This window comes from Balearica regulorum, chromosome 2, assembly GCF_011004875.1.
Source record: "Balearica regulorum gibbericeps isolate bBalReg1 chromosome 2, bBalReg1.pri, whole genome shotgun sequence".
In the NCBI taxonomy this organism is placed as follows: Eukaryota; Metazoa; Chordata; class Aves; order Gruiformes; family Gruidae; genus Balearica; species Balearica regulorum.
In genome coordinates, this window is record NC_046185.1 from 20749826 (window position 1) to 20777310 (window position 27485).

Below are 27485 nucleotides of genomic sequence, written 5' to 3' on the forward strand. Positions count from 1 at the left end.
TAGTAAGTTAAAATATCTGAACTTTTCATTTGGGCAGAAGGAAAACCAAACCTCAGTAAAGACAGACTATGGGTGGCTAGAGGCCAATTTAATGGAGTTACCAAGTGTACACAAATAATTCAGAAGATAAAGCTACGCAGACAAAAATTGTCTTACATTTCATACTATTTAAAATAAGACCATTCCAAAATAGGGCGTCTTTGAGCACTGAAGCTTCTACACTGAAGCTATTGAATGAAAAATACCAAGGAAATATGCTTAGGTTAGATGATATGCCCTTTGGAGGATCTAGTTTGTGAATTTTCAGACACTTGGCAGAATTTAGAATAGTAGAAAAGGCTTCAGTACAATGAGAGAGTCGGGTTGAATACGTTTTTCACTACGCAAACACTACCGATTTACTGTGCACTTACAGATTCTGTGGAAAAACTAGTATGATGACATTTTTTTGGGCCAACTCCTAGAATTTTTCAGATTTAGTGTTAGGTTTATGCAGTAAGTATTTTAAGATAATGTATATTGGGGGGGGGGGGGGGGGGGGGGGAAGGAAAAGCAAAAGCACACAAAGTTGTTACTACTTACCTCAAAATCTGGAGAGAAAGTGAACATGAAGGTCTCCCCAGTGCCATAAAAGCCATCACTCACTTTAAATGGTTCAGATGCTAGTGCACCAAAAACCTGTAAGCAAAAAAATGCTAGAGAAAATACTTCAAAACTACACAGCATCTGAGAATCTCTAACGATAGTAACTGATAAGCAAATCAGGTTGCAAGTGTTGCCAGATTTGGAATTCACTACTGGATAAGCCTTACATGGTATCACGGTTCCAAGTGCATCGATTGAGATATGGTATGGTGCTTTGTGGTACAATAAAATAAAAAAGGTAAGAGGACTCTTTCTCAATAAAAAGTGAACATAGTAATAAAAAAAAGTAATCAAAGGGATAAAAAAACCCCAGGAAATTCTCAGAAACAATGTACATGTTTTTAAAGTTTCAGATGAAAAGGTTTTGCTCCTTCATACGTAGCTCCTCTTCCACTTCAACTAGGTGATTTTCAGCAAGTAATCAGCTGTATCTGAGTTATTTTTCATGTAATTTATTCATTCCAATCCAAATAACAAGTAAACAGTGGTTACCCTGTCTCACAACAGAAAGAGATTTTTAACTAAGTCTTTGCTGGGTAGGAGAAGTATTTATAATATTCAGAAATAAGAACATTATAACAGTAGTTAAAAAGGTCTAAGGACTGATTATTGGATTTTTAAATCTGATTAAAGTAGTATTGATTTCTCAAGAACTAGAAAAAACCCTCCTGCATAATTACGCAAAATCAGCTATACCCCCTGAAGTACAACCCTCCCAAAAATCAGTATTTCTGTTGCTAGTAGGAAGCTGGTTTCAACATCTGCAAGAACAGAGTAGACACAAGTACCAAAGCCCTCTACCAGCACGCTCTCATTTGTCTGTATGAGAAAGAAAAAAGCCAAAATGAAGTTTCTGTGGTTTTGTTCACATTAAACTATGAATTTAATTTGAGAATCATGGGAGTGATAAAAGTGAGATGTTAAATCTAGTGTCCTGGCTTAGATTATGTTCAGGATATAAAATAGAAACTATTTTATTCTGCCATCCTAAGAAACAATTTGGCCATAGGTAGGGTTTTCCAATCATTCCTTTCCATGTGGAGCTCTATAGTGGCTGTTAAACACAAAACTAGGGTGTGAACTTCAGATCAGGAACTCAAGGATTATATACAGCTATCAAGCATCAAATAAAAGACCACCCCAGCTCAATTTTGGGTTACTATGTAAGAACAACCACTGTTATAAAATTCCTTATTTCTCAGGAATTTTATGTGGTCCAGAAAGTTTCTTGTTCAGAAGCTTTTAAACGAAATAAAAGATAGCAACCCTGAAAGAAGAGTCATGTAAAAAAAAGATGTGGTCATTATGAAGCAAAACACCCTCCTGCCCTCAATATAACCAGTCAGTGGAAGACTGTGTGAGAAAAAAATTGCTACTCTTCTAAAGAATATCAGGGATAATTTTCTTCAAACATCTTGATAACTTGAGACACAGTCTGATGTGGATTAATGTATCAATCATGCCAGAGATGTTTTGAAGTCTTGATCTTCTAATAATTTTGAAAAAAGTGTGCACAATAGCAAACAAAATTAGTTTGATACAGGTAGTACCGCACATTTTAGAAGTCACTGTTGAGACCCCGCTGTTACAGAGCAGAAGTGAGGTAGGGCTTACATACCAAACTTCCTTTAAGTCATAACACCTACAGAAGCTTCCTTATATTATTATTACTTTATTTATATTATGTAATATCACTACACCGACAAGGTACTTTAACTCATGTGTAAAACTGTTCCTTTACTTAAGTGAAGAGAATTACCTTTGAGAATACATGTGACCAGTATTTACATTCTAGTATCTGACTCTCTGGAGGATTGAACTTACTTGACAAGGTGATGAAATAAAGTATCATGGTCAGCCCAAGGTGCTCATTTTTCAAAGGCCTGTATCAGTTTCAGATGCATTGTTAAATAGCAAATTCAGTCTAAAAGCTTGAAGTTCCATGAACTGAGGTGCAAGCTTCTGTACCTCTGCTTTAATGCAAACTCACAGGAGAACTAGCCCAATCCTTTTTTTTGCACATTTATTTCATTCAACATATCAAACACTGGCAGGGCATTGCTCTGTTATCCCACAGTCTAAATGACAAGAATAGGCTTAACAGAGAAAGAAACTACTACTTATGTTTTGCTTTCTGGGGAAATTGGACCAAATTGGACCGAAGTGAAGGAATTATTTAAAGAAGAAATGTTTGGTTTCCTGTTACTTTCCAGAAAGCTCCCCCCCCGCCCCCACCACGCCAGGTAGGCTTGCAGTTAGTCCCCAATGTTATTAAGACCTACAGCTTTTTATACTTTTTTTTTTTTTAGCCCATTACTAGTTAGATGGCCTTGTGGGTCAGAAAAAGTTCAAGTAAGAGTTGATCAAGTATAACATCCAATGCAATCACTTAGTAAAACATTAAGTGATCATATAGTCAAACAGCAGCAATAGTGTAAAAAAAAAAAAAAAGATCACAGAAGTCCATCTCAATTTTAGCATGATAGGTGATGAAATGCTAATTAGAAAACAATAAGGGTTGAAAAAAAGAGGAAAATGAAATTAGGAATTAATTAGATCTGAACACTGTTAGTTGACATTTGTGGAAAATAAGCTGGCTTAAACACAATCATACTTAGTGCTACAAAAACAGGCAGAGTGTTCTGTTCCCCCACAATTTGTGAAGAACTCAAAATTTACATTATAGACAAGGCAGTTACAACTGCTATTTGAGTTCACATTTAAATTAAGAGAAGGAACAGTTGTCCTATTAGAAGGAACACTAACTCTAAAATCCTTTTTCTAAGAACAGGCATGGCTCAGTTGAAATATGTTTTAAGTGAAAAGACTTCCAAGAGCATTTCAGACTAGATGACAATTTAGATTGATAGTAGTCAATCATTCTAAGTCGGTACTTTGGGTATTGCTTAAAATTATCTATAAGTAAAAAGGAGAAGGATTCTTTCATGCATGCTTTACTTAGTTTTGGCTAAAGGCTTTTAATGACTTAATTCATTACAAAATCAGGTCTTCCATCAAACCTTTACAAATTATTGGTTCATTGTCCTTCAAAGACAACTGACCAAATATCAAAGTCTTAGATACTAGGTATTTGATTACCCTAATCTTCAAGTTTCTATCAACTGAGTTGTTTAGCAACATAACATTGTTTTAGGGTTTTATTTCAGTCTCACAAAAACAATTACCTCCAACCTTGACTTCACACATATTTTCTGCAACAATAGAATTTGAACTTTAAGACAGTATTTCATTTTTTACCTTATCTTTACTACCTGTTCCACTAACTGTAAATATTAAGGTTAAAAATTAGAGATGAAAGAGTCAGAAAGAATGCATAATTGCTGTAGGCTTAGGGTTTTTTGTTGTTTTAGTTTTACTTTTGCACATACAATCTTTAAAAAAGCAGAACAGGTGAGACATTTTTTCTTCCTGTGATTTCAAGTGTCTGGGGCAGTAGGTTAGACTTCAGGAGCCTCAGAGTTAACTTTTCTCTATCAAACATTTTGCAACCTTTGACTGTGCTTACTGTATGCAGGTAATTGAACTTAATGGCTTAATGGGAGCATCTTTTAGGGTAAAAATCCATATTGAATTCAAATTAATAAAGTTTAATTCACGAACAGAACAAAATGGGCTGCTGAAATAAGGAAAACTCCATGTTTAAATAACTTAATGGAATATTTTCCAGCAACTTCACAGCAATGGGAAGCCATTGAACCCTTGCAATTATTTCTTAATTTATGCATAGCTTCCAACTATCTTCAAACTATCCGAGTCTCTGGATCCTAACTTTATAAAGGCTCCAGTTATTCTTTGGAGAGCAGCTCTGATAGCTACATTTGGGTAGCTAAGACGTCTTGGTTCAGATCAATACCCTCAGTGCTGATGTTACATTTAGTCAGTAAATAAGTAAAAAATGAAGTAAATATAAGATTTCATTAACAACTGACGTTCCTTGAAAGGAATTAACCTTCTGTTAAAACCAATCCTAAACTATCTCAGTTCAGTCTCTACACAGGTATGAATTTTCCACACAACGCTTACTTCAGTGTTTGTCTCTGATCATCTCAGGGCTCTTATTTGTATACCCCTAAAATGCCAAGCTAGTACACCCTAACCATATGGAAAACCTTACACGCTTTTCTTAAGAGACTTTGAAGCTCGCTTCACATACAGATACAGGAGAAGTATTTTATTTCTAATTGTAGAATAACTTAGGTTATAAACAACCTCAGACAGTCTCTCATACAGTTCCCTACTCAAGCAGGGACTAATTCTGAACCTATATTGGGTTGACTAAGTCTTGTCCAGTTAAGCTTTGAATACCTCTGGGAATCAGGATTCCACAACCTCTCTGTGTACATGTTCTATATGCTTCTATCAACAAATCTGGGTCTTGAAAGATCACGTTGTTGCTATAAGCAACATTAAAAAAATCAGGCTTTACAGCAAGAGCAGTTTGCTTCCCATTAGTTTAGTCCTTCGAGAAGTGATGTCTATAGAGTCTCTGCATGAGATCAGGTCGTTGTGGGTAGTTGTTAGGGCGGGTAACTAAAATTCCCAACTTCTAGACTCCATGTCTCACACTTTTGCAGTGTATATAATACAACCTGAAGAATGACTTACAAAACTAGACAGTCCTTGGGGTGGTTAACTGCATTAATTCCACTTCTAGACCATCCACTTGTTTAGTGACTCATGTTCAGGAATTAGGTGTTAATTTCTTTTTAAATGGCTGTCAGAGTAGACACTAAAGCTTGGTGTCCTCACAAACAGAGGTACATACCAGTAACAATTTTAATGTAGATATCTACAGATTTCTTGGGCACCTTTATTAAGGATGTCCCAGAATTGACTACAGCAGGCAATTTAGGTGGCTTCAGATTCCAACTTTCAGCTAGACAGTGGTTCAGCTTTTACAAAAATAAAGCTTTAGTTTGTGCAAGTTCAGTGTTTCAGCTGAGTTTTTTTTACAGCCCTTTAAGTAAAATTGCTAATTCATTTTAAAAAGAAATCAAGATTTGGAGAGGATTTTGGAAAAAAATACGGTTAGGCTTAGCAGCCTTTAACAAACCATATTGTGAAAAGTTACAAGATACACTAGCTCCTTACTCATCTTCTTGTCAACATCAGATAAAGGCTGTCTTCATAACCATGGACAACAAAGAGTCTTAGAAGTAGCAGCCCAGGACATAAAATAATTCTAGATTGAAGGAAAAGTACTTCAGAGGATAAACATAGAGGATCTTTCATAAACATAGAAGCTACAAAGCAGACAGAACAAGGAATGTTAAGAAGGACTGAAGAGGTATGCTCAGCAAATGACAAGAAACTCTGGTCATAATTCTGTCATTCGTCAATAAGGCTGAATCTCATTTGGGATCTTCTATGAACTAGACAACTTAGAAAACAGGCAGTGATCTTGGAGCATACAATATGAAAACACCTGGTCCCTCAAAACAAATACTATTTATACCCTTCCAGAATGTATCTTAGCCTATTCCTAGTGAACTATTTCTGGATACACTCTCCTATAAAAAAGTACTCAGATTCTTTTCCAGTCATGGAAAGCAGTTTTATAAGCCTATCTGCCAAGAAGCTCCAAGATATTAAAGATAAATTAACCACTTTCAAAAAACCCAGTAGCTTCTTTAAAAAAAAGGATGACCCTGATTAATTGCTGTGAAAGGGCATAGTAGGCTACCATTTTCTTATTTTTTTTTTATTGTGGACCCTTGCGTCAAGAGGAGAAAGACTCTAGACCAAATTTCCATAGGTTTTGAACAGAAAGAGAACGTAAAATTAATTTTCTTCTGTCAAATGCAAAGACATTTCTCATTAATGGCCTGAGACACAGAACTGAAAACACCACTCTCACTACATTGGTGAAGGACTGAGCATGTAAAACTTGTCTGAGCCTTTCCTTCTGTAGCATATGTTACTCACTATATACATATGGATTGCACTCACTCTTGTGTGGAACCTAGGTAAGATCTGACATGCATGGTGAAAGACAAGTTCAGTGGGTATTTGACCCAAAAGCCCAAGGAACACTTTCAGACATGGTCCTGGGCATGACCCTGTAAGCTGAGATTTGTCATGGTTTGTTTCACAAAAAAATTATGACATGTCCATGAATTCCGTGTTTTGACTGGGCAACCATGACAGTTTTTGAACATGTTGAGACATTCATATATGGAAGGTAATGTGAATACTTTCAGCAACAGAACAATACTACATGCTGGTGGAAAGAGAGCTCTATGAGAAAGAGGACATTTTCCTTCTGGGCCAGATAATCAGGTACTAGGAGGTATGTATCTTACAAATTAATCTTGAGAAGCTATTGAGGGCATCAGAGAAAGCAAAGGTTACCAAAGTACATTTAAGAGGCTGATGGGTCTGTTGAGACATCTCAAGTCCATTGAATAGTTTTTAATCTTCAAGATAAAAAAGTAAATGAAGAAAAAGTTCCCTTTGAAAGAACTTCTGGGAAAGAGTGCTCTACTAGCAGAGATTTGCAAGGGATTTTACTTTTTAAGGGATCCCTGAGGCAGGAAACAAGGAAAAAAGTAGTTGTGACTTGAATTAGAAGACATACCCTTCATTTACAGTTTTCAGACCCCCTGAATGATATGAGGTGATATGAGCCCATGCTTCCTGAAAATAAAAACAGTTGTTACTATGGTGGGACAGATATGTGAAGTAAATGCTACAGATTTTGCAGCGGTTCTGTCAATTCTTCATGACAGCAGTAACTTGCTTCCACAAGAGAGCACAGAAGTTTCAGAAAGAAAGGATCAAAGTCTCATGCTGCCTGTAATGTTCACCTGTTATTAGAATACTCAAGAGAGGATGTTTGCTATTCAAATGGTGAGATGTGATCCACTTTCTGGAATTCATACCCCAGTCAAAGGAGAACAAAGTACAACTAGAGAGATTCAAGGAACAAAAATTAATTATGCAGCAAAGACCACACAGCCCTTGAATGGGAGAGAGATGTTGCCTGCAGCTGCAAAATATACCAAGAAGCACTTGCTGCAGCTGGCAATAACATTCCAACTCAACAAGATCTTCCAGCATCAGAATGTTTTAGACACTATATTTCTCATGCTTTAAGTGCATTAAAAAAGAATATTGAAAGTAAATTCAGTAATTGGGTATTATGAGATTCATGCATTGTGACAGTGAACTTGTATCATTAAAGTATTTCCTAGAAACGTAGTATGTCAGAGGATTGCTTGACAGTGAAACATGTTTTTAAAAGCCTCTATGTAACTACCAAGGAGAAAACCAGTTTGATACATACAATTTTCTCCCCCATGATGGACTGAAGTATCAGCTCTTCCTTATACTCCTTAAACATTTTCCTTGATGGGTCCCCTACCCCCACACATTTTCCTACCTGTCCATCACTGTCCTTGATAACCAACAGCACAGGCGTGTCTAATCCCAGCATAGTTCGATACAAAGTCTTCAAGCTCATGCCATGCTTTGCAGTACTGTAGACAAGAGTCCATGGATATCCAATGGTCCTTGGTGGAAGGGACTTGGTGAGCTGTTAGCAAGACAATGACAACCCTCTTATTTAATATATTTTTCTACTATTTTTAAGAATACATTACATATAAATGAAAGCAGATTATGTTTTTCTGAACCACAAGTGCCCTTAAAAGCTAGTTTAAAACTTCAGACGAGCCCTAAAGTTTCACGTGCATATTTTCTATCCCTGGGCTCTCAAGCAGGTTTCTTTTCCTACCTCTACCAGTGACCTGCACGAGAAGAATGATTTACCAACGGAAGAACATGTGTTTGGTAAGGTCTTTAAAAGATATATTTAAAGACAGTAAAACCACAGAGTACCATTATGCAGGAATAATCATGTGTCAGTACTGGGGAATTAGATCACTCAAGTCAACGGATACTTGCTCTCCTGTTCTGTGCCTTTCACTGCAGTCAGCCTTAATCCAAACCTTCAGTAAACACATTTAATGAGACGACTTTGGACTGGACAGCAAGAAGTGCACTGAAAGTCAAGCTGTTTTCAAGAAAGAATGAAATAAGGGCAAAGACACAGACTAGTATTCTAATGGTGCATTGAAAGCTATGATAAAAAGAAAAAAGAAATATTGTAGCTATGAATTGTGTTGTGCTTATGCACTTAGACACACACAAGTCTATGGGGCCCGATGGGATCCACCCAAGCGTACTGAGGCAGCTGGTGGAAGTGCTCACCAAGCCATTTTCCATAATTTATCAGCAGTCCTGACCAACTGGGGGGGTCCCAGTTGACTGGAGATTAGCCAATGTGACACCCATCCACAAGAAGGGCCAAAAGGAGGGTCTGAGGAACTCCAGTCCTGTCAGTCTGACATACGTGCCAGGGAAGGTTATGGAGCAGGTCACCTTGAGTGCCATCACGTGGCACGTACAGGACAACAAGGCAATCGGGCCCAATCAGCATGGGGTTATGAAAGGCAAGTCCTGCTTGACTAACCTGATCTCCTTCTATGGCAAGGTGATCCACTTAATGGATGAGGGAAAGGCTGTGGATGTTGTCTACCTGGACTTTAGTAAAGCCTTCGATACAGTTTCCCACAGCATTCTCCTGGAGAAACTGGCTGCTCACAGCTTGGGTAAAAAACTGGCTGGATGGCTGGGCCCAAAGAGTTGTGGTGACTGGAGTGAAATCCAGTTGGTGGCCAGTCACAAGTGGTGTTCCCCAGGTCTCAGTACTGAGGTCAGTTCTCTTTAATATCAGTGATCTGGACAAGGGGATTGAGTGTACCCTCAGTATGTTTGCAGGTGACACTAAGTTGGGCAGGAGTGTTCATCTGCTGGAGGGTAGGTAGGCTCTACAGAGGGATCTGGACAGGCTGGATCGATGGACCAAGGCCAGTTGTGTGAGGTTCAACAAGGGTCAGTGCCAGGTCCTGCACTTGGGTCACAGCAAACCCATGCAACACTACAGGCTGCCCAGTGGAAAAGGACCTGGGGGTGGTGGTTGACAGCCAGCTAAGTATTAGCCGGCAGTGTGCCCAGGTGGCCAAGAAAGCCAACAGCATCCTGGCTTCTATCAGGAATAGTGTGGCCAGCAGGACTAGGGAAATGATTGACCCCCTGGACTCGGCACTGGTGAGGCCGCACCTCAAGTACCATGTTCAGTTTTGGGCCCCTCACTACAAGACAGACATTGAGATGCTGGAGCATGTCCAAAGAAGGGCAATGGAGCTGGTGAAGGGTCCAGAGCACAAGTCTTATGAGGGGCAGCTGAGGGAACTGGGGTTGTTCAGTCTGGAGAAAAGGAGGCTGAGGGGAGACCTTATGGCTCTCTACAACTACCTGAAAGGAGGTTGTAGCCAGGTGGGAGGTGGTCTCTTCTCCCAAGTAACAAGTGATGGGGTAAGAGGAAACGGCATCAGGTTGTGCCAGGGGAGGTTTAGATTGGATATTAGGAAAAATTTCTTCACTGAAAGCATTGTGAAGCATTGGAACAGGCTTCCCAGGGAAGCGGTGGAGTCACCATCCCTGGAGCTATTTAAAAGATGTGCAGATGTGGTGCTTAGGGACATAGTTTAGTGGTTGGACTTGGCAGTGCTAGGTTAACAGTTGGACTTGATCTTAAGGGTCTTTTCCAACCTGAACGACTCTATTCAATATCACACAAGGTCTTGCTACTGGTGTGTCTTACACTATGGTCATAGCATTTGTGATACATTAATGTACAATACTAACGAAAATGACATATATAAGTTAATACCTTTTCAATTTGTTCTGGCTGTAGTAATTCACTGGGATCGCTAAGATTTGGCCGGAATACTTCAGGCTCCAGGTCTGTTTTGATATTGGTTGCTTGTTTTGAATTTATATCTTCTCTTGTTGTTATCTACAAAAAACCAAGAAGAAAATAAGTATTTGCAATTCTATTAGTGGGGAAGATAAACTTTGCAGGTTTAAAATCATGCAGTTACTGATTTATTTATGCAATTCCTTCAAAAGTTACAAAATCCATCAGATTTGATCTGACCAAGATTTCCGCTGCTTCCAAGAGCGAGCCAGTACTTCAACTATATACTAATAATAAATTACAGACACTATTCAGAACAAACCTACAGTTTTATGCTAAAACAACAAAGTGTCCTCGTACACAGCTGAAGGACTTAAAATGCTTTTCAGGTCAGCTTAAAGTTCTTGCATTTTGATACTAACATAGCATTAACGTTAAATATAATTAAAAATCCCAAACAGAAAAGGAATTGAAACTTCAACATGGACATTTCTCAGTAGTTTCTGAATCAATATTCTTTTAGAGTACTTGTGAAAGTTTCCAGATCTGTAGTAGACATGTGGAAAGACTGTTGTCAAGTATTTTGAGTAAACTGTCTGAATGGAGCCTTCGGAATATTGCTGCCCCATAAGCTGATCTGCTGGAATACGTATGAGAATCAAAGAAGAAAGAATTGAGAGGGCAGGGAGGGGAAAGCAGCAGTAATACTTATGTTGCATAGTGAGCTTTGATGTCTGGCAAAGATGCACTATGCACAAAGATCCTGTAGCAGTTTAAAATACCTGCCCCATGCATCCACCCTATGGAGTAGTTGTAGATCACCATTTAGTGGAGGCAGAAGGCCACAGAACTCCTCATCAGATATCATAGCTCACAACAGCTTTATCCCAGTCCACACTCACTGGCACTTTCAAGCTGAAGTGCCACACGTTGAGAACTAGACTAGCTGAGACCTAAACAAGTTTCCTTCTATAAATCTTACTGCAGGGATATTAAACTTTCTGTGGGTATAGTGAAATCTGACAGAGTGAAGGAACTTAGAAACTGAAACCACTGCAGCAAGACTTATTAAAATGTTGAGAGATTTGCTAAGAAAAGAATCTTAACAAGAATAAATGCATCTAAATAATTTATCAGCCTCAACCAAGTTTCAGTGAGAGTCAGACTGTTCCAATTATTTAAGGCCTGAATCCTGAGAATTTAAAGAAAAGACCTGCCAAAACCACCTGCCAACTCCAGAATAACAACCAGTGTTTGCCACATACCTCATACTCTAAAAACAGGACACAACTATGGTATTGCACAATACCACCATGATAAACTTTGCCAAGCTTTTGTGAAGAGAACTTTCTTAGTTAACAAAAGAAAAGCCCAAAGACAACTGAAATACAGATAGGAATACTTAAACAAATACAGCTATCTGAGACAAAAAGAGATATCCCTTTCCTCTCCCTCAAGTAACTTTTTTCTTAGTTCTATAAAACACTCCTGTTACTTAGAAATAGGTTTATAAAGTCAAGTACATTCAGACAACTTAATTACAATATTCATTCTTAACTCAAGAAAAGGTGCTCTTGAAGGAAGCGAGTATTAAGCAAGCAAAAAGCTCAAGCCTTCCATTTTTCAATGGAAGGTAATAAGCATTTCCAATGTAAACTACGCACTAATTTCCATATCACAACGAAAAAGTACAGGGATTTATCCATATAGCTTCACGTACAAAAAGATGACCTACAGACTGCATTATAGAGTGCTATCTCTAAAACACGTTATTTGGTAGTCCAACTCTTATCCACTTTAAATGCCTTTCATACATCGTGATAGCTGCTTCAACTCCATAAAAGTTCAGCATTGTTCAAGTGTACAGCAGAAAGCTCGTTCCCCTTTAATTCTGATTGAAGTGCACCATGCAAAACATGAATAATTTTGATTAAGTGGTATGTGGGGATTGAGGTTTTTTCCTTTGGTTGTGGTTGTTTTGGGTTTGTTGGGGTTTTTTGGTTGGATTTTTTGCCTGTTTTTTATTACGATTACAGTAAAGCAACTTTCTTCTAGGAAGAGCATTGCTTTGCAAAACAGAGACAGGTGTCTGTTCAAAGGTATCTGTTTTATAGAACACAGTGTAGTTTTGAAATTTGCAAATTTATTTCCCGCTGAACTTCGACAGAGCAGACTGACCTGTAGTCAGATTCCAGAGGATTCTGAGGTTAGTAACTGCCATGCAGTCTACACCACAAACTCCCAAATGGCCTCAGAGCAGAAAGTTTATAGGCTCCAGAACATCACATCAGATTTTTCAAGTCAGCCTAAACCTTGACTTTGGGCATTCCAAGTGAAAAGTATTTGGAAAGAGCTCTTGCATTTCCCATTTGACACCACCATTTGACAGAAACAGAATTGTTTTGTTCTCAAGTGGGAAAGAATTTAAAAAAAGAAAAAGAATCCGATTTTCCTATAGAAGTGCTCATTATTGATTTATGTAACTGTACTACTTACAAAATATTTAAAAGCAATTAATTACTGATTATTAAATAAACATAAATAAAAGAGCTAAGAAAATGTTTCCTAATGTGTAACTACATGTAGGTGAAAAAAGCCAAGATCAAAAAAAAAACCAAAACAGAACTGAAACTTTTTACAGTTTCAGCAGCCAGTTACTACAGGAAAACGAAATAATGCTTCTAAGGAGTTCTAAGCTTAACTTTCCATCAGCAAGTTATGTGACATACACAGCAACTAACAATTTTATAATTGTCAAAGAACTAAGAAACAACTGAAGAGAATGCAAATATCAGTTTAAGTCCATATCAGTAAGCCTTCAAAAATCCAAACTGAAGTACTGTTTTCGGAACACACAGTTCTATTACCAGTTTCATGTGTACCACCTTTGCTGTGTTGAACTGCCTCAGTTACCTGTTTGCATAACGGGAAAAATACTTACCTATTCCCCAGAAGTTGTGAAGCTTCATACTTGCCAAGTACTGTGAGATTCTTGATGAAAGATTCCTATATAAAATCAAAGACCCATGCAACAAGGTTTTGGATTCTTCACCTGTTTTGCATTCTTTTTAGGAAAGCTTCTATCTAACACAACACACCAGTCTAAAGTGTAAGTTAAAACACATCACTCCAAGTCAAGCAGTACTGAGAACAAAGTTTCAAATTCTGACAGAAAATTCCTGTTTGAAAAAGGTGGAAGTAATCATTCCATCATAAAATTACTGATTCCATCAGAGCATGGCACAATTAAATACATCCAAAACAAAGGAATTTTCTGCTGGATCCTTGTAGTGCTGTCGATAAGACAAACCCACTGAGTGCGGGACTTGCCCTGATCAAAGACACTACAAAGAAAGATGGTTTAGTATCTGGAGATGGGGTTTAAACTACTGAAGAGGGCACCTGGAGACGTCTGCAGAGTGTGCGCAGTTCTTCGCTATTTAGAGCATCGATCCTGCGGTGATACTCAGCCACTGACACTACCTGAATATGGAGACAGGAAGACAATAATTCCACTGACAGTTGAAGAAAAGTAAAAGGTAAGAAAGAAAAAAGTGGAGGAGAGTAATGAAGGGAAAATGTGCAATGATAACAAACAAACAAGAAGTGCTAAAAGATGTTTGTTTCTGCAAGGACAATGGGCACATAGGTGATTTTAGACATATGAGTAGACACAGCAAAATTACAAATTAAACACTAATGGCACTAGCAGTCAGATATACCTCACTGCTCTAGGATGAATATAGAGCTGATACAGGAGCGCATAAAGTTAGCAGTATCAAGATGCTAAATTAGAAGTCAATCTGAGTCAATCATGCCTTAATCCAAACTCTTCAGCCCAAAGTCCTCTCAAACACTCTTTATACCCAGATTAATGACTCCTGTGAACCTGGTTTGCTTTCCTGGATAAAGACCAGAAGCAAACGTCCAGCTTCTCAGTAGGCTCTGACTCTTCTATCTGGCAGCGAAGATAGAGTTAAAGACAAAGGAGCAGGACTGAAGTTTAATATTTCCCCAATACCACCCATCATATCTTTATCCTGGACTTTCTATTCACCTCCAGTGCTTCAGGAGCTGCTCATCTGTCAACACATTCATTCCAAATGGCACCTCCACTTTGGCAGGAGGTCTACAGCCAGAAAGCCTTTAGTCAGAAAGCTCTAAACATGCTGCTCTGGTGCAACAAGCTGGCTAAAGGACTACAACAGTCATTTTGATGTAACTACAGCAAATAATGTGATTTTGAGAATGACTCAAAAATCATCATTTATATGAAAGCATCTTAAAACAGCTGGTGGAGAGATTAAATGGATGTCCCATGTAGTAAGAGTGTATTAAAAACTTCTAGAGCCTACCACAGTGCAAAGGAAGATAACCACAAGTCCAGCAGCTCCCCATCTACCTGCCCTTACTACAAGGAGTTTGGCCAGATACTCGCCACTGTCCTGAGTACAGAGCCCACAGTCATGCATGACTGGCTCTTGAGCAGCGATGGTTCACTCTACCCCATGCAACTGCAAGGCAAGGAAAAAGGAATACTTGTGACATCCAATTTTATTACTGAATAATCAGTACTTACTAGCGCTCAATTTCCACCATTTTGTACTCTTCTCTTAAAAAAAATATGAAGAAAATTGTTGTAAATTGTATTGGTTTGTGCATTCTCAGTCAAGTAGTTATATGCAAAGCTTTAACAGTATTCCACTCAAGCATCTAAGTGATAATGTAATTTTATCCTTTTATTTGCTATGACAGTTCGTTGTAAATTACATTGTTCACCCCAGCACCTTATGAATGTAATCCTGAAAAGCAATAATGTGAGGACCCTTTAGCCTTGTTGCTTCTTTAAGGTCAGCCTTTATCACATGAGAAGCAGTAGTTAACTTACAATGGGCCATAAATGTGTGGTTACTTGAAGAGATTCTTGGAAAAAAAAAATTCTCATAATCCCTGACACCATTATATACTTGCTTTTTCCACGTACTGGAATGCAAACAATTTTATACGCAATGCCATCTTGCCTTTGACCTGTCAAACACATACTCTATCAACATCCTGCACCTGGGAGCTGCTTATTGACCCTTTTGCTCAGTGATCAAGATCTGATACACCTTTTCATATGTCATAGGGGTGCCTGCACCCTCAGAACAGTGTGCACAAAGTATTTGGATAAATTTCTTACCCGAGAGAAACATGAATACTTGTTCATGTACGTACATAATAGTTCCTTGGCATCCTGAGCCTGTTGCACAACAGCACATTACATCTTTACATCTGCTTTATGAACAAGAGCCTGTGTAGTGGCAGACCTTTGGTATGCAGTGACACACATCATAAATAGCCTGACATAGAACGTCAAACTACCAACAGCAAAATTAAGGGCAAGGAATCCACCCTCTCAGACACAGTGCTTATTTTAAATATACAGTCCATACTAAATTCTGTGAGTAAACCACAGGACAAAATTATCTCAAGGTTATCCACTCATCACTGAGCTAAGCTTTAAATGAGTACATTAAGATACCTCAACAGTTCAGCTACAGTACCTGACCTTCTACAAAAGGCTTATGGGCTTAGATCAACATGCCTTATTTTTGCTTTGTAGTGGACAAGATTATGTACTTTAATCATGAAGTGATGTATATCTAAGCCTACTGGCAACTACCTTCTACAGCTTCATTCAGGAATTGACCAAGGTGCATCCTGAAAACACCTACCATTTGTCCCTGCAAGGCTTGGAAGGGTTGTTTTGAAATTTCAGTAGTATCATTAGTTCAAAAAGTTTATTCTGTTTTACAAACTGACTTAATTCACAGTCTGCTTATGGTGTTTCCTCTTCCATGAGGACTTCTTTATTTTTCTTCCTTGTAATCATAGTAATCCTCTACTCTATTTCACCAAGCTAAATAAGCCAGTATTTTTATTCCCTTCCCCCCACAACTGCATCAGCTACATCAGAAAACATGGGATGAGTTGTATGACTCTTGTAGTGTGAATGCCTTTAAGCCTGGCTCTCCACACCATGTATATGTGAGTTAACCACTTAGCAGAACACACAACAGTTTAAATATTTAACACAGTAAGTCAAATTGAGGTTTTGCATACTAATGATTCAACCAATCAAGAGGTTTAGGACTCTCCCTTGGGAGAAACATTTCTAAACCTTGTTTTTTCTAAAGTATGTCAGAGTACCTAACTCTTGCAAACTATGCTGGCATATGCAGTGAGCAGAAATGAAATCTAAATTCCCAATACAGAACTTATTTGTCCATGAAGGACATTTTGCCACGCAGGCGGTGACACATCAGCCCTTTCAGCCACTGGTGATATCAACCTGCTACAGGCAGCTGTAAAGATGAGAACTGCTTACACCAGTGAGGCATTCCTCTGCCAGTTTAGCAAAGCCAAGAGCGGCCAACACACAGCACGTCATGCATGGTTGCTAACAGGGCGGTGTAACTGCTGCCCTCAACCGAAGTACAGCTAAACTTCCAGAGTTAACAAGTAGCTGAAACTGTCTCCTTAGAGAAGGGTCGGTCTTATCAGAGCTGAACAGCACTTCGGAAAGATAAGCATGGAGAAAGTGCAACTGTTTAGATGGTTCTCCTCAACACAAGTTATCTGTAACCCTCATGATTAACTGCAAACATGAAATAAAAACCCCCAAATATTAAAGAGAATGAAAGCTGAACAATCTTACTTTGAATCTTAATACATCTGTGTAAAATCAGATGAACTGCAAGCTTCATGAACATTATTTCTTGAGAGTAAAAAAAAAGTTTCACCTTTAAAGTTCCAGGATGTTTAAATGAAAAAATAAATGCCAACTTAATTTTATCAGGCCATTTTACAAAGTTACTCCAAAATATCAGTCCATCTCCAATTCATCGCTAAATGGGGAGGGGGGATAAAGGATCAAACTCTTTCTAAAGTCTGTAAATATCTTCCAATGAAAATAAAAGGTGCATTTGTGAACTGAATGCTGTTATAAATATTATAAAAGAATACACTAGCTTTATTTTTCTGACAAATTCAGTTTCCTCCCAAAATGTTAGACACTACTTGAGAGAAAGCAATATTGAAGAAGCAGACTTCACCACCACAAAACCAATTATTTGGGACATAGAGATTACATTACAATAATGCATTAATACATGGGGTTTAACACATCAGATAAACAGTTATAAGGTATCATTCTGAAAAAAACCTAAGACTAATTTAGTTTAATTCATTTTTAATGAGTGTGGCTGCAAAGCTACCTATTTTCTGTCTCATGTGCTTTTCAGACAATTCAGCTCCCTGTCACTCCACTGGTGACGAGAAAGGGAAGGTAGAAGACGTAGCCATTTTAAGCAGAGATGAGGGATCAGAATCACAGCACTCCCCTGAATTGGCTGGCACTATACCAAGCCACAATTAACATAAACTGAAGATAAATTAAAATATCTGCAATAACCAGAATTAATAAATTAACTTGAGAAGAAAGCAATCAAAGCCTGCAGCACACAAAGCGTTACACCGAGTCTGGAAACCTTCATAACAAGCTGGTTTTTTTCCAGATACGAGGATTCCAGGGACTAATTTGAGAGATACAATAATGCCACCAAGAGAACTAAATTTAACATGGGCAAACATTAAACAAAGTTTAGGATGTTTGTGCAGAGAACTAAGAATTAGATTTAAAAAAATTACTTTTTTAAAGAGGCAGCTCAGGCAACATAACTTTTGTTAAAAAAAAAAAAAGAAGACCTGTAGCAGCATTACCAATAAAACCCAGCTGTCTAGGCACAGTTGATTGATCTTGCAAAATAATTTAAGGAAGTTTCAGCGCTGTCAAGCAGAGAAACTAGAAGTTCAGTTGCTGAAATGACAGCACCTGGTGCCTGACCTCAAGCTGCCACTCCAGGAGTGGACTCAGGCAGGCTGAGCAAGGTTACACCTCGGTTCTGGTAGTGCCGTGCAGAGATCCTCTCAGGTATGACAAGGGAGTACTATACATGCTTAGAAGTACATAACTGAGTCAGTCCAGTATGAAAATATTTCTCTTTTTCATCAGAAAAGGATCACCTTCAGATTGCACAGACCATTAAAAACATACAGAGAAAATAAGCCTCTATCACTAATTTGTTTTATTCCAAGTTATTATCAACCTTTTCAAAATGTTCGTCTGCTATTGTGCTTTGCATTTGTAGTGAGGCCTAATATTACACAATTATTAAAAACGTAAAGAATCTAGCACCTAATAATTAAATGGAAGAACTAGTCAAGGTATAATGTATAAACCCCCTAATTATTTAGGGCAGTGGGTATGGCAAATATCTCATTGAGGAAAGGTTCTAGACTTAGTGATCAGTGTAATAAGGTACAGGATTGCACTCTGCTTTTTTGAAGAGACTCAGATCATCAGTTTACTCTATTACTCTAAACCAAAACTTAGTATGGAAAGCTCATTTTAAAAAGATCTCTGTAACAGTATTATTGGATTGATGCAACCTTGCAGTTCTGACATCCACAGGGATGAAGTCCTAAATTCTCATCCTTCACATGTAAGCCCCTATTATTATATCTCCATAGTAGCCAAAGTACTACAGCCATTAGCTTACCAACTACAATCAATCAACAAATCAAGAACCTCAGAAGTTGTGCAAGTCTCAAATCATTCAAGCTACTAAAACGACCATCACTTTAATTCCCTTTGCATAATATCTTAAGAGTATAAAAGCCAGAGAATAAGTTCTGCTTGTTTTTGTCCCTTTTGGCTATGCTGCCTATGGAAGCTCTGCAAAGCATTTGGGGCAGCATAAGCATTCCCAAAGGTGTCAATCCACCTTTTGTCCTCCTGCATTGTCTGATGTCTTTTGTCCAAAGTCCTTTGACAGAAAGAATGGCTGCCTGCATTTCTGACATTCTAGAAACTTATTGGCATCTCTTGTATTGCAGTACAATAGAGACAGTAAATACCAAACAGATTTGCTGAAAAAGTGGGAAGCCAACATAACTGGGTTTTTGAAGGGGGAGCATAATGCATGGGTTAGTCAACAAGATTTTGGTCTCTTACCCTGGGAAAATATCAAACCCCTGCAATGCTTAGCCCAAATTTACTCTATCACCGTGAAAATAACAAAGGCCTTTCCAGGTAAATCATCCAGGGTAACCCCCGAGCACCAAGCAGGCCCAGCCGGCATCCCCAAGGTAAAGCCTCGCCCGCCCACAGCAGCTGTCCCAGCCGATCCCCAAAATAAGCTTTTTTATTATATCATTCCATTTGGTCCAGCAACCGTGTTATTTCATGTCAGCTGGGTTTTCATGCTCATTTCAGAACACCACTAATGAAACATTTAGTCAAAGACCTGTACTTCATATATGCTGCCAGTCTCTTCAACATGCTTCCCACTTTGTCTTGCACAACACAAAAGTAATGGTTCCAACACTACTTCCTTCTTTTCTGTAGGAGGGTTACACTTGTGCAATAGCTTTATGATCATTTATTGCAGGAAAAAAAAACCAACTGCAAGAACAGAGCGTGTCTTGTCAATATAACAACATTTAAAAATATTTCCATTTGTTGATACTTCTATACCCCTTTTTCTGATTTGACTTGTTTTATACATTAAAAAAGCCCCATTCTCTACCTTTCTCCAGCAAAGCAAGCTCTTAGTCTTCAGTTCAACCTCTTCTTAAGAGTTGATAACTATTGCTTTTATTAGGGTAGTTGGACTCTGGCTAAAATGAAGTGCTGGTCCTAAGGGAAATAATTATAACTACTACTTTTTTAATTAGCTGGGCAAGATATATTACATATGTACATATATAGATATATATTTAAAAACACATTCTTGGTAAGCTTCAGATACCTTTTACACTACTACACGGTATGCTCAAATTACAGTGGAGTTAATTTAGGAATTACATCTCCATACCACATTCCATTGCCCAGAGGAAAACTAAGAGCCTATCATTTAAAAAATATTTTGTTAGTTAGAAACACACATTTAGAAAACCAGTTGTTGCCACATGACAGTTTCATATTCTGCAAGTAACCTGGCTACATATAAAGATAAAAATAAACCCCAAAGACCTGTAACTCGTAAAAAGCTTGTCACAGGCAGAGTCTGAATGAAAAATATCTTCTAGATCTACCAGCTGGTAAAAGCACCAGATCACTTCCTCCCTATCCAAGATGTTACTGTTTTGCAAGACTCACTGAGAACCATTTCCTTTACATACTACTACAAATTTACATCCTTCTGGGGAAAACAACACTGAAAAACCACCACAGTTACTTTCATAAATCTAAAGCTGTAAAAACAGTGGTATTGGTCCCCCCCTTCATTATAAATGTGAGACTGGGACTGCAGCATACTCACCTCCATCAATTTAGAAGTATTATCAGACCTTCATATAGTTGAATGACTTCTGAGAAGGCGTAATCGAATGGTAACTCAGGAGATTTACACTTTTCTAATTAAATGCCAGTGCAAACTACTGTGCACAGTATTTAGCTATAAATCACATTTTTGCTGGAAAAATGCATTACTCTATCTGAAGGAAAGGAAAAAACCGACCACCCTAAAACTGCTGAACCTCTAAATGCTCCAAGTAGTTTCTCTTATCTAATGCCGACGGACTACCAGCGATTAGGTTATGCACCTCAAAAGTAATGAAAATTTGTGACTTAACATCCTGTTTACCCAGTCAAAATTTAAACTTCCAGAAACTGCCTCTGCACCATAACGTTACAGGAATGCAATAACAAATGAACGTACTACACTGAAAATTACCAGAGCATATTTATGATTAACTGGCTGGTGCTTTCTTCCCTTCTTCCCATACCAGAGACGAGACATTTCCTTTCTAAAAATAAAATGAGACTAAAAGAAAAAAAAAAAAAAAAGCAATAAAGAAAATCATTCAAGGCTGTTTGAAAGCATTCTCTGTACCTGCTGTCAGTCCCAGGCACAGGCAGAGCCCACCACGGTGACAGGATAGTTTGCTAGACGCACACATTTGACTGACACGGCAGGGAACAAATGAACGACTGTACAGTAGGGGGATGTATCGCCAATGACGACGTACAGAAGAAAGGTTTCCTGCATTCAAGGGTGGTTGCAGAGCACTAGTTTGTTGAAAAGGCTAAAATTTTTAAAGATACAGAACAACTTTTTTTTTTTTTAATTATTTTTGAGTATTGGAGAAGAAAAATTAACAACCCCAAGGACTGCTTGCAACATTCTGTTATACTCTAATTGTTCATAAGCAAGTTCTAATACTAACAAATTTGCACTCAATATTAAAATAATAGTTTGTCTTGTGCTGATAAGCGTATCTAAACCTCGTCAGTTACTTCTTAAGAGTCCAAAAGCAGTTAAAAAAAGCAGTCAGTAAAGTATTTAAAAAATAAAAAAGATTTTAAAGCATTCAGGAACTGTTAGCCTCACAGCATTTTCAGTTTTGTAAGCTACAAGAAGAAAATAAATCCTTTTATCTACAAGCTAAATTTGCTGTATGGGTTAAATGCTAGCTCCTGCAATAAAGTATTTTTGGAATCAGGATTTAATTTTTTTCTCTTAAGGAAGGATGTTTATTTAAACAGGCACGTGCAACAGTAATACATAGCAAGCCTTTGAGAATTTCCTTGTAGTATCACATGCAGGCTTTTTTTTTTTTTTAAAATTTTTCCTCCTTCCTCCAAAAGCACCCAGTGCGCTGAGTCCTGGGTAGAAGTATTAAATAGGCCAGGGCAGCAGCAGGCAGCATCACAACAACATTAAAACATTGCTCACTCGTGCTGTTGCAGTGTGATCTAAAGGCCAAGATGCCCAAGCAGAGAAAAAACAGTGCCAGAACTTGTATTTAACTGTACTGCAGACAGTGCACTGGAATGCCTCACCTTGCATTAGTATCTAACTCAATGTAATTCAGATGGATAAAATGTTTTTCTTTTCAGTAACAGCATTCTGAGGAGCTGGTCATTCTAAAAAATCAATTTGTTCCAACTTCTAAGAATTAAGGTGGCAAGTAAGAACATTTTTATCACTGGGACATTCAAAGCTGGGATTTAGGAAACTCAAATATGCAGTAGTACACTAGATACACAGTCAAACAGTGTAAGATTCAAACAATAAACTGTATGCCCATTTATTTGATTTTTTAAAATACCAAGCAAGCTAATACTGAGGTAAAACAGGAACAAAGAAATGGACAGCCTTAAAACTGTTTCAAATGAGACAATTACAATCAATACAAAAAATAAAATACGAACTACAGCCTTCCCCCCACTCCAAAGTCTGGCAAATCTTAAAGGAATGAAGAGTATGCAGAAAAAATATTTCAGACTATCTCTGAACATGCAGCTTCTAAGCCAAAAAGCAAAAGCTAGCCACACAACTAACTCCCCTACAGCTAATTCAGCAGTCTTTTTCCCCTCCATTTTTTCTTCCCCCCTCAGAAAAAAAAATTTCCTCCCTAGGACTAGCCAACGCACTGCTTCTCTAAAACTGGGAGGAGGAAGAAAAGAATCTGGGCTATCACACAATGTTTTATTCTAGAACGTTTAATCTTAAACAATTCAATCAACTTGAACATTTTTAGCTTCTCTCTGGATAAAACTGGCTCCTCCCACAGCTTCTCAAAAGGATTAAAAAAAAAAAAACTTGCTCAAAAGAAAAGAGCAATAAACTTCTTTTGTCAGATCTGACAACTCACTTTTCCAGTTAATGGTAGTTGTAAAGTTTAATGGGAATAAATGCACGAACAACTCTGTCAGACCTTCTGCTGGTCTGTTTTGATGTCCAGCTTCCAGCAGCAGCAACTCCCACCAGCTGGGAGCATCTGCTGGAGGTGGGTGGAAAGCAGGTCAGGAGCCTGAGCATCATCATGACGAGTGCAGTCCTAAAAGGGATTAAAGCTTTCTCTCGTAACTGACCTCCAGCCCAGCCCTTTAATAGTCTTTTTTTCCAAATTGGTAGAAGATACATTTCTATCAGCCAAAGAAGCCCATATGGACCCCAGGAGCATCCCCCTAATTAAACAAAACTGCCCTTTTATTCTTTTGTACATTTGTGGGTTATGTTACTGATCTGTTAATTTGAATCAGAACCTCAACTCCTGTGCTAGTTAATATATGTCTTGCCATAAAAGTTCTTAATTAAAAAGATTCTAGAGAGGAGTACCAGCTCAGACCCAATATATGTGCAGAATAGCAGCACACACTTAAGAGCATCCACCTATTTGCTACCTAGACAACAGAGCAAAACAAAACATATCTAATTGCACTGAATGATAATCTTGTTATTGTCATTGTTTGAACCAAGCTAAATATCTCCACACAATCAATGTTCAAGGCAGAAGAGCACAGTCCTTTCAGTAATTGTTATTCACAATGTCATTTTTTCTAATAAACCGATCTTTTAAAATATTAAAGTAGCAGCAAAGAAAAAGGAGAGTGCCAACAAATACAGGCACAACCTATGAAATGTCTTATTTTCACTCCAAATTAATTACTTAGTTTAGACCTATTCTATAAGAGATTTAAAGTTATCAGCTGACAAGATCTTGTAACTTCGAAACAGAACAGTAAGTATGATAACTCTGTAAACCTGTGTAGGAAGACTGGATGCTGGGTGTGAAAGAACATCTTTGCAGTTTGATTTGATGGCATTATTCTGTTTCACCTAGTAGCTAACACAATGTCCTGATACCACAGTGACAGCAAAGTTGTGATGTTCAATTCTACAATCCCTATATTTAACATGCATGCTTTTTGATTGATATTACATTTGTAGAAAGTAATTTATTTCCCTTGCTTCTTCCCTCTTAAGGGAGGGAGGGTAGCCCAGAGAGATACTTGGGGGGGTGGGGGGGCAGGCATAATTACTCATAGTTTATTTAGAACTGGCTGTTGATTCCACATGAAGCAGTCATGTGGGTGACCAGGTTTTGTGATGAAAAGCCACAAGTGTGGTGCACTGAAGATAAGCATCCCCAAGCATCTCCTGAGAAGATTATAAGGCATATGTATAAAATAAGATTGTTCTCAGAATTTAATACTCCAATTTCAGAAGCAGCCCTGAAAATTGAGAAAAACACATATAAATCACAGGAACTAGACTGTGTAACTCAAGTGCCTCAGTGCAATTCATAAGTCATTTGCATTTTTAACTGATGAGAAGAAAGCTTATTTTTATGCTGTGTATTGGTTTGCCTGGGAACAAACAAATCAATACACAGTGACATTAGTTTCACTTTCGGTAGCCTATCTACTTGTTAGAACGTATTTTTAAAGAGATGAGATTGGTGTTTAGTTACAACTAATAGGCATGTTTCATAGATTATAATAAAAACTCCCATCATCAAAGAGCCCAAAAGAAAAACTGGAAGCTGCCTCAAGTAGTGTTTAAAATAGTTTCAATACACATTAGTATAATATGACAGAAAACAACTCTAGAATTATGAACTCTGTTATAGTCTTATAATATTTTTAAATTTAGAATAGCATTTTACAGCTCTGACAACATACATCCAGTATGTTTACTCCTCATATTACAATTTTAGGATATAAGTTGCCAAGAACTTAAAAATTAGGAACACACCTAATTTTGATGTTCAGACCACCTCAACTGTCATCTTTGGAAGGAATCCCATTAGGTGAAAGAAAGGCAGTTTCATATTTTGATGATATAAGGCTTACAAAAGTCAGCTGAATAAAGGTTTACCTTTAGTAAGAGGCAGACAAGTTCTATTTGGTAGAAAAAACCTTTCAGATGACTACGGAAATAGCACCAGGTTTAGGAGTAATGAAGTTAGAATGCAATTAAAAATTGAAAAATTACAAGTTTGCTGGCTTCTAAGCAAAACCACTACATTGTCTTCCAGAAGAATGGGATCTCTGTATAAGTCGTTGCAGGTGAAGATAACATGGGATTGCAGCTAGCTGTCTGATCCCTTCCCCCTTTCCTGCTACAAGAAACACACTCAACAGTACAAAAACTGCCTCCTGTGGTATCCAGTACAACAGGACTGGCACAGCTTCTTAGCTGGCTGTTAATGTTTCCATAAGAAAGGAAGTCTAATTCAAGAAGTCATCTTTTGTTTCCTTTCAACAGCTACAGGGAAGCTGGAAAAAAAAAAAACCAAAACAGTATTTTTCCATCCACAAAGTTTTCCTTGGGATTTTCAAAGGTACGCTGAAAGCCATTAAGAGTCTCAAAAGCACAAGCTTTTTAGCTGAATGATTCTGCTTCAACTCAGCAGAGGGACTGCCCCAGTTCTCTGTTAGATAGATGAAATAACCATCAATTACAATTCCACGTTCATGATTCCAACTACAGGACAGCTCCAAGTAGCGAAAACATCTGAGTTTTCACTTACAGGTTATAAATAGATTCCAAATAAATTAAGTAGAGAAAATAAATACAGCAAAGCAAGAAGTATCCCATGCATGAAGTTGAGAAAAAGTACAATATTTGCTCAAGTTAATTGCAAAAGCAAGAACGAGTTACCAGTCTCTACAAAGGGCATTGCATTATGTTAATGGACACCAGAGTCTCTCTCTTCAATCACAATAAAATTAATTAACAGCAACATTTCTAGTATTGCAGATGACTGCTCAAATTCAAGACAGAGACATCCTCCAGTACAAGAGCAAAGCCTACTAAACATGCTTATTAATGCACAGCAACACATGCATAGTGACACATCCAATTTCTTAACAGACAATGCATGATGTAAAAAACAACCAACCATCTAGCTTGTATATCCAATATACTACCATAAACAGACAACCTTTCAAGAAACATATTGGAAAAATATTCTTATTTTGAGGACAGTTAACGTGGTACATCTTTATACATTGTGTGCACTGTTTCATTCTAGAAGCCTACAACTTCCAGGCTTCCTCTTCTCTCTGCTGATCCAGTATTATCCAGCTTGTCATACAGTATTATGATCATTTTAAAATGTAAGACACAACAAGGAGCTGTTTCACTAGCAGCTGAGCACTGAAATGTAGAGTATGGAATGGAAGTAAGTTTATAGAAAACACACCATTAAGAATACAAAAACTTAAGACAGCAGTGGATACTGAAACTGAAATGCCCATTTTAATATAGAAATGTTGCAGGTTACAGTCCAGATCCAATAAAGAACTTAAGCATCTACATCCAATACTCCAGTCTTGAAAAGCCCTCTTCAGATGTTACCTGATCAGGAAACATAGTCACTGTCTGTGACCTTCATGTTTCCACAAAAACAGAAATAGAATTGCTAGACACACCAGAAGTTACAGTTTTGTTAATGTTGAAATGTTTAGCATTAACTCAAATACTGTTTCACAAGGGCAGAACTTCATTTGCAACTTATGGCTTGATCTAGTAAGCCTTTTCAAACCACGTCTGAAGTTCTGTGCCGGTTTTGGCTGGGATAGAGTTAATTTTCCTCATAGTAGCTAGTACGGGGCTATGGTTTGGATTTGTGCTGGAAACAGTGTTGATAATACAAAGATGTTTCTGTTCCTGCTGAGCAGTGCTTACGCAGAGCCAAGGGCTTTTCTGCTCCTCACCCCACCCCACCAGTGAGTGGGGCTAGGGCTGCACATGGAGTTGGGAGGGGACACGGCCAGGACAGCTGACCCCAACTCAAAGGGATATTCCATACCATATGACATCTGCTCAGCACATAAAGCTGGGTGGGGGAAGAAAGAAGGAAGAGGGGGACGTTCGGAGTGATGGCGTTTGTCTTCCCAAGTCACTGTTACCCATGATGGAGCCCTGCTTTCCTGGAGATGGCTGAACTGCCCGCCAATGAGAAGTGGTGAATGAATTCCTTGTCTTGCTTTGCTTGCGTGCGCGGCTTTTGCTTTATTTATTAAACTATCTTTAGTTTAGAAAACAGGAGTTTTCTCACTTTTACTCTTCCAATTCTCTCCCCCGTCCCACTGAGGGAGAGTGAGCAAGCAGCTGCATGGTGCTTAGCTGCTGGCTGGGGTTAAACTATGACAAGTTCCAACTGAAATTCAGTTTGACAAGTGACTTACTACAGAGAACTGCTTTCCAGAATT

The 27485-nt window shown here is 38.1% G+C and overlaps 1 protein-coding gene across 9 annotated transcripts in view; it reads right to left on the reverse strand.

Annotated features, from left to right (window-relative positions):
- The window catches only part of OXR1 (oxidation resistance 1), a 299537-nt gene that overhangs the window by 2838 nt on the left and 269214 nt on the right, over nucleotides 1-27485 (reverse strand). For 4 of the 9 annotated variants that reach the window (XM_075743497.1, XM_075743499.1, XM_075743501.1 and 1 more), the window contains 4 exons: nucleotides 13832-13912; nucleotides 10403-10528; nucleotides 8048-8200; nucleotides 583-678 (listed from right to left, as the gene is read on the reverse strand). In XM_075743497.1, the coding sequence (XP_075599612.1) occupies nucleotides 583-678; nucleotides 8048-8200; nucleotides 10403-10528; nucleotides 13832-13912 (456 nt within the window). Of the gene's footprint in view, nucleotides 1-582; nucleotides 679-8047; nucleotides 8201-10402; nucleotides 10529-13831; nucleotides 13913-21210; nucleotides 21389-27485 lie in introns of those variants that run through there. The other 5 variants (XM_075743500.1, XM_075743502.1, XM_075743503.1 and 2 more) reach the window with 3 other exon arrangements.